The sequence below is a fragment of the Lynx canadensis genome, chromosome B1 (genome assembly GCF_007474595.2).
Source record: "Lynx canadensis isolate LIC74 chromosome B1, mLynCan4.pri.v2, whole genome shotgun sequence".
NCBI lineage: Eukaryota > Metazoa > Chordata > Mammalia > Carnivora > Felidae > Lynx > Lynx canadensis.
This window is the reverse complement of record NC_044306.2, coordinates 99,661,382-99,674,546: the sequence shown is the minus strand read 5'-3', so window position 1 is coordinate 99,674,546 and position 13,165 is coordinate 99,661,382. Positions and strand designations below refer to the sequence as shown.

Below are 13,165 nucleotides of genomic sequence, written 5' to 3'. Positions count from 1 at the left end.
TAAAAATAACTTAGATAATTGTTAGGCATGGATAAGGTGTAAGAATGGAAAATGAGCAAGATAATTCTTGCTCCCAAAAGCTCAGTTTAAAAGACACTAATCTGAGCAATATAAATGATCTTTGGTAACATGAAGAGATTTTTCAATGACCGATTTCTTTAATACACACATTTATTAAAGAAATCAGAGCAACAAAGTACAATTATTAAAATAATATTTTTTGGCAGAATTGTTAATTAAAAGGTGTATTGAAATGCAGTCTTTATGGTATTATCATAATATCTTTGGAAGTCTTATATGTGAACTCTAAGTATTATTTTTGGTGCAATGCTTTGTCAGGGTTTATGCTATCTAGGTAACAGTATTACTTGAGGAGTTTAATTTTGGGGTGTCAGTCCCACACAGATTAAAAGACAATAATGTAAATATTTTGTCACTAAAAAACAACTAATCAAGTACTATTTTCCTTGATACATCTTCTTTTACTATTTTATAGTTTAGATTTTAGTCATTTCTGGAAATGAATATTTATGATTGCATCTTTTAAGAAGAAGAAACAAATTCTTTGTAGACATTTTAACAACAGTAACTTTTGCTGATATCTATAGAGAATTTAGCTAGTTTCTTTACTTGTAATATATACCCACCATCTTTCTGCTCAATGATCAATAGTTTCAGTGGCATTGATAAAACAAACCTTCCCAGAATATTTTCCCTTACTGTAAATATGAAGAAACTTAAAAATTAAAAAAATGTGGATTAAATAGTATTTGTAGACAATCATGTATTAATTTCTTCAAAGTCATTTTCTTATTGATATTTGTCAAATGCATATTTTGTTTGAAAGATCACTGTCTTCGTGCACAGATTAGAAGCTTTGGTCTAAGGCATATTCAGTCTGCATTCTGGTTCTGGCTCTCTCCACAGGTCTCTGGAAGAATCACTGGGCTAGAATTAGGAGGCTGACCTTGTTTTGCTTAGATAAATGAGTTACTATTTCAATGCCTTACTTTTGATTCTCTATAAAATAAAGGAGAGAGCCATGATGATATTTAATATTCCTCCTAAAATTTTCATACATCTACTTGCAAATAAGTGGATTTCTGAACTTTTAGTGAACTATGAACTCTACAACTTCCCAAAAGGAAAAAAAAAAAAGATTGTTTTTCATTCTTATTTACTAAGAACCATTTTATGTAGGTTGAAGGAAGGTTTTGAATTAAAAAAAAGTTTTATGTTTTCATCCTGATTCATTAATAACCACTTTATTTAGCTTGCAAGAAGTTATGAATTGAAGAAAAAAAATTTTAGTTGTTGTTGATATAGTGACCTCAGTGAAATTATTGATTTAACTGGAGAATCAGTTCATAAAGGACCTTGCTATTTTAATCAATTCCTTAGCCTTGACCGTAACATATTATCTTCATAATATCATTTTGAATCAGTGAAATGCCATGTTTTATAGTTATATCCCCACATATGTAATGATTTGATAATTGATATTGCTAATTAATGATTCCTCATTGATTATGTAGTTGTATGCTGATTTATTCACTTAAAAACTTAAAAATGAATCCCCAAGATATAATATTATTCTTGATGCACTGTAGAATAAAATTATAGCCTGCATACTACAGAAAAAAAATCAGAGGAAAGCATTGTACTCATTTCATAGCAGCTCTTTACACAGTAAGTTTTTTGTTTGTTTGTTTTTAAGTACCTATTTATTCAGCGAGCTGAATTATCAAGGGCTCTTCCTTTAGCATAAAGAAGTTTGGTGACAATACTTAAAGCCATATTTTTATATAACTTTTAACTTTATTAAGCTACCAAAAGGCAGGCTATTTTTAAATTAATTGGTCATTAGCCCCCTTAATCTCAGTCATGTTTTTGTTTCTGAATATAATCATCCATTTACGAGGGTTTCGCTCTTAGGGATCAGGTGTCTCAACCAAGAAAGTCACTATTCTGAAGGACTTTAAATGGTTGAACAGAGGTGGTGTCAGAAGACAATACCTATGGTTCAACCATTAGCTGCAGCTGATGTTTTGTTATGAAGAAGTCAACCACAAAGTTACAACTGGCCTTGTAATTGTAGCAGGTGAAACTACATATGTTTCTGAAACACCAGCTATCTAAGCACAAAGGTCAGCATTTGATAGGCAGGCATAAAATATGCAAGTGCCTTATCTTCCTGGTGTAATGTTTCTTTAATCATTAAGGATAAATTTTCACAAACTTTCAGGATACATACCTTGAACATACCGCCTGGACTTAAATTATCGAAGCTGTTATAAGTTTTTGTTTTGTTTTTATTTTAAATATAGTTACTTGTGAAGGGAATTTTCTGAGTTCAAAATGTGGTCTTATTTTATTTTATTTTATTTTACTTTATTATTTTATTTTATTTTCCTTCATTTTATTTTTGCAAAATGAATATTTAATGCAATTATTTGATTGTTTCAGGTTTAAACAAATGTAAGGATAAATGTAAACACTAAAGGGGCAAATACTAGCTTCTGTGCAGGAGTTCTTGGTTTGTCTTTTAAGAGAATGGAATGTATTTTTTAACATACACATGTTTTTGGGGTGCCTGGGTGGTTCAGATGGTTAAGCGACCAACTCTTTTTTTTTTATTTAAAAATTTTTTTAATGTTGATTTATTTTTGAAATAGAGAGACAGAGAGTGAGTTGGGGAGGGACAGAGAGAGAGGGAGACACAGAATCCGAAGCAGGCTCCAGGCTCCGAGCTGTCAGCACAAAGCCTGATGTGGGGCTCAAACCCGTGAGCAGCAAGATCATGACCTGAGCCAAAGTTGGACACTTAACTAACTGAGCCACCCAGGCGCTCCAAGTGACCAGCTCTTGATTTCAGCTCAGGTCCTGATCTCACAGTTCATGAGATTAAGTCCTGGCTGGAGCTCTGCAGTGACAGCTCAGAGCCTGCTTGGGATTCTCTCACTCTCTCTCTCTGTCCCTCTCTGTCTGTGTTCTCTCTCTCAAAACAAAACAATAAACTTTGGGGAAAAAAGATATAAGCATGTTTTTTTAGCTTAGGAACAATATTTTAAAATCTCAGAATTTTAAAATAAAATAAACCACTAATAGTCACTGTCTACTATTTTTTTTTAATTTTTTTTCAACGTTTTTATTTATTTTTGGGACAGAGAGAGACAGAGCATGAACGGGGGAGGGGCAGAGAGAGAGAGAGAGAGAGAGAGAGACACAGAATCGGAAACAGGCTCCAGGCTCCGAGCCATCAGCCCAGAGCCTGACGCGGGGCTCGAACTCACGGACCGCGAGATCGTGACCTGGCTGAAGTCGGACGCTTAACCGACTGCGCCACCCAGGCGCCCCAGTCACTGTCTACTATTAAAGTGATCTGGTTTGCACAGAAAGAAGTTTTTAAAAATTATAAAGTCTTCAATCTTGTTTCCCAATATCTTCTGTAAACTTTTAATTTTTGATTCCTGCGTTTTGTATAATAACATTTCAAAACAAATTTTATTGAATCTTAGTCCAAAGAAGGCAAGACTCTTAGGTTGGTGGCAGACCCAAGAGTGAGCCAAGCACATGTTAGAGTTTGGAGTCATCAGAAGGATGGTAACTGCCAAGGGCAAGATGGCAGACAGCTCAAAGAATTATCCTAGGTGTGGGAGATAAACCTTTTGGAATCAAGATACCAACAGTGTGTTTTCCCAGGGATAACTGTAAATGTTTCTATTTGTACATATTTTTGATATCAAACTCTACTTCTTCCCTGCAAGAGATGTGATCTGTCTTGTTTTCTTCTGTATTTCTAGTGACTAACATATGTCTGTTATGTGATAGATTTTAAAATATAGAATGGATGAATACTGGAATCAGTGACAGTCTCATAGGCAAGCAGGGTTCATAGTCCTGAAATTCTTGGTTGGTAGAAACATGCTACAGGGGGTCAGGAAAAGTGAACGGATTGCAGGAAAAGACCTACCTGAGCTAAGGAGTTCATACCTCTCTTTCTACATAAATCATTACCCCAGGCTATTGAGAGAGCTTAGAAAAATCATGCCAATGAGAAAAAATGAAATATGGCCTTTTGTAGCAACGTGGATGGAACTGGAGAGTGTGATGCTAAGTGAAATAAGCCATACAGAGAAAGACAGATACCATATGGTTTCACTCTTATGTGGATCCTGAGAAACTTAACAGGAACCCATGGGGGAGGGGAAGGAAAAAAAAAAAAAAGAGGTTAGAGTGGGAGAGAGCCAAAGCATAAGAGACTGTTAAAAACTGAGAACAAACTGAGGGTTGATGGGGAGTGGGAGGGAGGGGAGGGTGGGTGATGGGTATTGAGGAGGGCACCTTTTGGGATGAGCACTGGGTGTTGTATGGAAACCAATTTGTCAATAAATTTCATATATATATATATATATAAAAAAGAATTACATTTTGTAAAATTCTAAGCTTTGCGAATTAAGGAAATAAAATTATAATCTGTGGAACAAAAAAAAAAAAAGAAAAAAAAAAGAAAAATCATGCCAAAAGCTTTTTAGGAACATCTAAGATATTGTGGAATAGCAAAGAGATACTGGACAATTAAGAGAAATATCCATATTTCCACCCCCCAGCCTGAGAAAGAAATATGGAGGTCTTACCTTTTTGGTTGGCAAGCTGACACTGATTTTAGGAAAAATGATAGCCTGACTTATTAAATGGGTGCTATGTGATATCCAAAAAATAACCATTGCATATATCAGAATACAATGATGAAATGTTCTAGATCTGTTTTTATAACTGGCTGATTATAGATATATTCAGAAACGTTTAATTTTGAACTTATTAATATTGAACTAAATTTATTCTTTCTAGTAAAATGGGAAAGGTCTTTCTTTACCTGAAATGATGGAGTTGGACAAAATTTCATAGAGCATGCATGATCAAAGACTTCTAGAGCTGTATATAGGGATCAGTAGTACAGTCTTATTTCTTCTTAAAATTTGACAGAGATAAATTTGTTGGCTGACCCAAGATTATATGCCTAGTTAGTTCATATGTAAGTGATTCAGATTCCAGATACAAATAATATGCACATTTATGAAAATGTATTTGTATAGCTGTGACATACTTTTCAAATATGATTCATTGTGTTTATTGAACATACACACCTGCACATGAAAGAGACAGGTTTGTCTAACAGTAGAGAAAACTTATGTGCTAGCTCTGTGTCATTGGGTAATTATTTAACCTCTTTAACTCTAATTTCTCTAATGAGAAGATAGTAGTATTTTCCTCAAAGGCTCTTTCGAAGATTTTTAAAAATGTGTGTGTGTGTGTGTGTGTGTGTGTGTGTGTACATGTATAATCTAAAACTATGTCTTGGACATATGTTAGTTATTTTGTAATAACTATTAAAATATACAAAGGTGTTCAATTTATGCACTCACCATTTATAATGAGTGTAATGAGTAAGGTACCTTTCTGGAATACCCAACATGCTTCTAGTGCATGGTACTGTTTCCTGATGCATCTTTGATGTCATATTTAATTGGTGCCAATATGGATTATCCTCACTCTCAGTTTAGTGTTCTTCCCTAAACACACACACACACACACACACACACACACACACACACTCATATACACTTACATAAACATACACTCATATATGCACATTCTCGCACAAATACACTTAGAAAACTCTCTCTCTCTCTCTCTCTCTCTCTCTCTCTCCTCTCTCTCTCTCTCCCTCTCTCTCTCTCTCTCTCTCACACACACACACAATCATACACAAGGTTGGCATCTTGGTTTACAATTAGATTCAGTCATAAAATTATAGATGAAAGACAATTTAGAATTGAAAAAAATTCTATTAAGCTAAAAAGTCAGAGTTAAGTTATGAGGTATTTTGGTTAGTTACCTCTTATTCTTCATTTATTTTCCTACAGTATTTTGAGTACTGTGCACACATGTAATGTGAAGATAATTATTAATTTCTAAGGAACATTGATGATTATGTTTTTGGATGACCATTGGGTCATTTATTCTTAAATTCACATTTTCAGGCTTTTGAAATACATATATGAATATGTATGTCAAAGCTCTTCCTACATGAAAACTTTGTACATATTCAATATGTTTCAGAGATGAACAGTAACTTGTATTTTTTTGAATTTGGCTTTTAGGACCTGAAATTCTGATTTATTAAGTCATTTTCTCAAAGTCTCTCCCTAGCTCTACAGAACTCTGAGGTCTGTGGTCACAACTTGAAAACCAAGAATAACTTTTTCAAAAATATTTTTAAGCTTGATTTATTTATTTTGAGAGAGAGAGAGAGAGAGAGCACATGGCATCAGGGGAGGGGCAGAGAGGGGGAGAGAGAGAATCCTAAGCAGGCTCCACGGCGCTGGTGTGGAGCTGGATGCAGGACTCAAACTCATGAACTGTGAGATCATGACCTGAGCTGAAACCGTGAGTTGTTTGCTTAACCAACTGAGCCACCCAGGTGCCCCAAGATTAATTTCTTATTAACCACTTCCCTCTGGCCTAAGCATTTTGCTGGCCTCATTGAAGTCTAGTCATCATAAAATGCTCTAAGACATATAGTATTATCTCAGTTTTAAGATGAGGAGACTGAGACCCAGATAAATTAAGCACTCAGGTTTATCCAACTAACTAATAAGTTGGGGAGCCAGAATCTGAATTTCAGTTTTTCTGATTTGAAAATCCAGGTTATTTACAAATGTGCAAGGCAGTTGAACCTTGGCTGCAGTTGTACATACTGTGGACCTTTTCTTTAAAGGAAGTGGTATAGAGAATGATGTGAGCCCAAACTAGAAGTGCCACATTTCTAACCACTGAGACTGCCTGTTTCAACAATACCCTGGACTAATTTGAGCCATTTGTTATGATCAAAACTCTCCTATTAAAAGGTGCAACTAGAGGCATAATAATTCTCTAGTACTTAATTTGTATATTGTTTCTTGGGGAGGGAGTTATTTTTATCATTTGCTCATCCATTTATTCATCTAGCTCTGCTCTATTTCCCATTCATTCCTTTTCGGAGAATAAGGACAGTCTCCCTCTACCCCATCTCTACCTCTTCCCAGAAAAAAAAAATCAAAATTCTTTTGCTCTCTTCTCTCTCTTCATATTCGTCTCCATCACTCTTAGATCTGATGGAGTTTTTACCGTGGAACTATAAAAGATGACATTTCATCCCATGAGAAAAATGTCTTGGTTATATCCGAGCTAAATGGATGGATGGATTTTTCTCCATGACTTAATTTTGTGACCCAACTGGGGAAACTTGCAGTTTTATTAGCAGCTGTCTTCCCTTACTTATCAGATATTCAGCTTTTAGCACCTAGCTCAAAAGAGAAAACACATGGTTTGAAGCTATTATTTAGACTTCACAAGTCTTTGCTTCTAAACAATTTTTTCCTAGAGAGGGAAACAAATAACTCTGACTAGGATCTTTCAAACAAAGCTGTTAATATTTGCCATCTACATAAACACGACATCAGAAAGGAATGATTATTTAGCTTTAGTCATATTAAAAAGTGCTGGCAGTAGTGGAAAGGGAGAGAAAAGAAGATGATTGTATTTTTCTTCCCCACAGGTTGGGAGTTGATTTTAAAGGGGAAAGTGCTGAGGGTTTCTTAAAACAAAATGTGAACTTCTTTGTTTCCCCCAGACATTGCCAATATATAAACATTTCAGGAAGAAATTCTACACCTCATTTGTGTCAGGCGACATTTCATGGTTGAATGGCAGACGGTCCAAAGTCTGGGCAGTTCTTCAGTGGTGCACAAATCGGGATTAAATCAGCAGTTGATCAGTGGGCCTTTTCTAGTATAAACTCCAAGGCAACCCTTTGAAATGAGTTTCACTTGGATTTTATATTTTTTTATAAGGATTTCATAGCTTTCTCTAGGGTATTTCCATTGTTTGGATGTTCTGTATAAAAATTCTGTTCTTTTTGGAAGGACTACCTAGCTAGTGGGCTCTTAGTATACATTTTAATTAGCACCTTGCAGACATGTGGGGCTTTCATGCGCTATTTATTTCTCTCCTTGTAGGTTGAAATAACGCTTCAAGATATTAATGATAATCCACCAGTATTTCCAACAGACATGCTGGACCTTACTGTGGAGGAGAACATCGGAGATGGCTCTAAGATCATGCAACTGACAGCCATGGATGCTGATGAGGTAACTCAGAGCCTGAATGCATTTTGAAATCTAGTATCCCAGTGACCTATCAAGTTTCTACCATATATTGACCACTTTTTTAAAAAGTTTTTTTTAATGTTTATTTATTTTTGAGAGAGAGAGACAGAGCGTGAGCAGAGGAGGGGCAGAAAGCTGTCAGCACAGAGCCCAACACGGGGCTTGAACTCACGACCTGTGAGATCATGACCTGAGCCGAAGACGGATACTTAACGGACTGAGCCACCCAGGCGCCCCTATTGACCATTTTTAATACCTAATAATTAAGGTTAAGCATCGTGTACTCTTTTTCAAAGAATATTAATTGTTGAAATGTGATATAAGAAGGCTAAGATAGAGTCTACCAGGAGTTAATTTTCCTTTCATCAGTAATTCATTTTTCAGTTAGTTGCTGGTTGCACTTTAGATTTCTTAGCCAAATTATTTTAATTTCACAAATAGTAAAAATATCAAACAGCCATATTTTTTATGCCTTTATCATTCCAATTTGCTATCCTAGCAGCTAAGGATTGAACTTTTATTTGTATTTGGCAAAAAGCTGATTATTTAAAATTAAAATATTTTAAAAACACTATTATATAGTGTTTTACTTAATTTGCATATATCTATAAAACAAAATATACGATTTAATAATAGCCTTATACATTTTAAAGAAATTATCTAGGCAAGCTAACGATTTTTCAAATCTGTTAATAAACAGAAATTTCTTATCTAGTAGTAAATGTAAAATTTGGGAACACAATTTAGATTACTGTCTTCTATATTTATATTTCAAGTTTAGCTAGTTAATTACCAAGCTCCAAATGGCATAACAACTTATAAAATTTGTAATTTATCTTTTTCCTGTGAAAAAAGCCCATTGCTTCCTTTCTCCTTCTTGCTAGGTAAAGAAATTGATTAATGTGATGGTGTTGTGGAAAGAGAGATAACCTTCCCAGACACCAGTATCACCTTTCACCTTGAGCTAACCCCAACACAAACCAGAGGACTCAATTTTTTTTGCCCTCAATTAAACTTCAGAAGTATCTTCAAACTTGATTTTTGATCTAAGAGTAAGATCTCCATAAATTTATTTCTTTAACTTTAAAAGGTTAATAAATAAAAAACAGACTAATTTAACAGCTAATACAGAAATGTAATGATGTAGTTTTTTTATAAATTTTGCCAAAATCTAAGGAAAAGTAAGCAAAAAAACCCATAAATATTTAGATAATTGTAGTTTTCTATTTAAAAAGATTTGGTGTTTTAAGTTCAGTATATTCTACTCAATTTTATAAAATGTTAAACAACAAAAACTCAACAAGTAAAATTAGAATTAAATTGGCTTCATTCAATGATTCATGAATCAGGCAGTGTCTCATCTAGCAAGAGAAAGGAACTCCAACAAGCTGTAGAAAAGAAAAAGTTTTTAAAGGCTGAATGGGGTGGAAAAAGGAAATTCTTAGCAATGGATGCGTTGTTTTGAGCAAGGTCACCTTCCTAAAGGGAACAGAGGGATCTATTGCTCCTATTACCTCACCAGTGCTGACCAGGTAATTCCATTTGGACTTGGTAAAAGTTACATTTCTAGGGAAGTTGAAACTGCAGTTAGATTAAGTATTACAGTCTCAGTTCATTGCCATGAGATTTAGCATAAGCAACTCCATTTTGGGACAGCTCTCTGCTTTCTACCAATTCCTTTCTTTTGATTCGACTCTCATTAACTGCAAAATATGATCAAAATTTAAGGCATCAGCACCACTCACAGATCCCACTCAGTTGTTCCTACAGCTTTTGTCAATCCTCCTTGTGGCATTCATAGGTCATGACACTTTTTTTTTTTTTTTTTTTTTTTTTTTTTTTTTTTTTTTGCTTAATCTCTGTGAAGCCCATGACTTCAGGTTATAATTTTAAGTTGTTCATTCTCTTCATTCCTTTTCTGATGTTCCAGTCTTACTTAGAGAGATCATTTGCTTGGTTACTAGCAGTGCCAAACATGCATTTAAAACTCTTCAGAGAATACCATGTGCCAGGGAGATTACTATGATTATTACATGCAAGATAATTTCTAATGTTTAGAAATTACTTCATAGCTTGGTCCCCAAAACCAAGCCAATCAAAATTAAATAAGTAAAAGAAAGACCCTGCTGAAGGAGTCACCTTTCTAAGAGGCAAGTGTCTTGCTCAGTGATTTTATGTAACTGAGTTTCCATTTCTCCAAAAGTGTGCAGCAGATGATATTAGCCACAGCACAGACTTTGCTCAGCTAAAAAATATTCAAGGGACCAACTTTGTTCAGAGAGTCTAAGGACTTTCGTTTGGCAGCTATTGTCTTTGCAGACTGTATAGTACTTTCAAGAGTCAAGGAAAGGTTTCTAATCACAGCCTCATTTATATTTGCTCCCAACCAAGGAAGTATGGCCCTGCAAAGAGAAGTGAATCCTGAATCATTAATTCTTTCTGGTAATTCCTTTCCAGCTCAACAGTATAAATCTAGGGGAGCCGACCAGTGAAGTGTCTTTGTGGATAGTTAGGAACACAGTTAGATAACCTAAGAGTCATTGCCTGGCTATGCACCAGGTACTTAGGCATTCATAGGTCCAAGGAGAATGATAACCACCATAGAGAAAAGACAGATATTATAGGGGCATAAACCATTCTTGATAAGGTGACACTGTTAATGGACAATAATGGATACAGAGGAGCTTTTAATGACAAATCCAGCAGCCTAAGAGGCAAAGTCTCCCTTCCTTAGCAATGGCCTGGGAAATACTGATGATGGCATTATTTTTCTAGGCTGATGTCAGATTAAATGAAAGAAAGAAAAAAAAGAGAGAGTTTTATGTTTAGTTGGAATGTGAAGTCTTGATCTGGCATCTTGGGAAGAAGCCATGTACCTTGATGTTGGCTATTTCTCTTCCTAGTCAATTTGACTTTGGAGGTCTCCTGCATTTGTGCAAGACCAGTTGTCAAGTGGAGTTTTCTTTAATGTGAGTTATTTTTCTGCAAGTCCCTGGAGTGTGGTTGCCATCTGGGTAGTGAGAAGGACCTGATACAGTCTTTCCCAAGGAGTTTGAAGGGAAGTCTCATTTCTTAACAAGTCTAAATCAGAAGGATGAGAGAGAATTGGAAATGTTACTTTGGTAAATTGTAGCCAGATATTTGAGGAAGCTACAATGCAGGATCTAGTATTTACATGTGTATAACAAAACCTCAAACACAATTAACAGTCTAGAATCTAATCCAATAGAATCTAGAATCCAATATCCACAAAAATGCAAACATACTTTTCTTTCTACAGTTACTCCCATTTTTAAAAGATAATTGCAGTAAAACTAATTTGTTTGCATATTTACATAAGTCCATTATTTATGATTATTTACATAAGTGCAGCCTAAATAGCGGTTGCCCCTATAAGCTATTCTTTTTAAAATTTATTTATTTATTTTGAGAGAGAGAGAGAGTTCACACAGGTTGGGGAGGGGCAGAGAGAGAGAGAGAGAGAGAAATAATCCCAAGCAGGTCAACGCAGAGCCCAATGCAGGGCTCAAACTCACAAACCATGAGATCATGACCCAAGCCAAAATCAAGAGTCAGATGCTTAACCAACTGAGCCAAACAGGTGCTCTGACCATATAAGATCTTTTTTAAGATTAATTTGCTGAAACCTTGGAAGCAAGGTACAAAGACAATTTTCCAAGGGGATATCTTGACTCCATAAAGTCAACCTAGTTCCTTGAAACTGATCATATCTGAATGTACACACATCTCTCTCAAATATGACATTCTAGTAAAAGCCTTGACTAGACTATTTCCAATTATGACTATTTCCAATTATGTCCTGTTAAAAGAGAATGGATCCTCATTGAATTTATGCAAACAAATAACAATATTGCATGAAACAATTATATTGCCAGAAAAATAGTTTCTGAATTCTGGAGAGATCAGGTAGGGAGAAAAAGCAGACGTTTCATCTTTAGTTACAAAGGTATACTTTACCAATCTGCTCTAGGCCATAGTAAAAAAGAAAAGCAAAATACGAAAACAAAAGAAAAGAAAAAAGTTTTCTTATATCTATTAAAACAAAACACTAAAGAACTGGCAATGTTTTAAACAAAAGTCATGAAGAATTATGATCATCCTCCTTAGTTCATTTAGTTCCATGTAATTAATACTTGTTCTAATTGAATCCAGTTTTTTTTTTTTCATTAGCTCTGGAAATTCTTGCCCATTTTTTTAATTTTAAATTTATCAGAAATCAGTATTTTAGAATACTTTCCACAAGTCTTCTTAAAAATTAAACACTTTTGCCAAAGCATCAGAATGAAATAACTGTCTATAAATCACAAAAGACTTAAAAATGGCTGTGATTAAAATCTGGTGAGAGGTCACTACAATGTAATTCACAAAGAAATATGCTTATTTCTATGTGTAAAATATTAAATGTAATTTTAATATAATAACTAGCATTATGACTGAAAACATTCCAAGACATATTATGTTTCCAGGAATTTTATATTATTTCTGGAACACTTATAACATATATCTATACAAATATAGCATTAAAAATTCTTTAGTATTATTTCTTATTTGACAATAATTTAATATATCAATTAAACTTAACTACTTTAATATCTTTTTATAAGAAGAGAGATCATATCTTTTGAGATATTTCAGGGACCCTCTTGAAAATCCCAAAGTAATTCAAGGTCAAAAAGACTTTGTTTAGAATTTTATTTCAGGGAAGTTTGTCAAAAAATATCAAAAAGGTTTTAAGATACTTGGGCAATTAAGACTATATGTCACCATGAAATAATATTTAGTTATTTATTTAACGAGTGACAATTGAAGACTTCATAAGCAAATATAGAAGACCTCATGGTTCTGAGAAAAATTTAATTCTTTTAATATTGAGAGTCCTAGGTTTCAGTAACCAAAAACTTGATAAAAACAACATGGGAAATTATTTTGACAGA

The 13,165-nt window shown here is 34.4% G+C and overlaps 1 protein-coding gene across 1 annotated transcript in view; it reads left to right on the top strand.

Annotated features, from left to right (window-relative positions):
• The window catches only part of FAT4 (FAT atypical cadherin 4), a 175,987-nt gene that overhangs the window by 70,056 nt on the left and 92,766 nt on the right, over positions 1–13,165 (top strand). Inside the window, exon 2 of the mRNA XM_030313110.2 lies at positions 8,061–8,192. Coding sequence (XP_030168970.1) covers positions 8,061–8,192 — 132 coding nt within the window. The remainder of the gene's footprint in view (positions 1–8,060; positions 8,193–13,165) is intronic.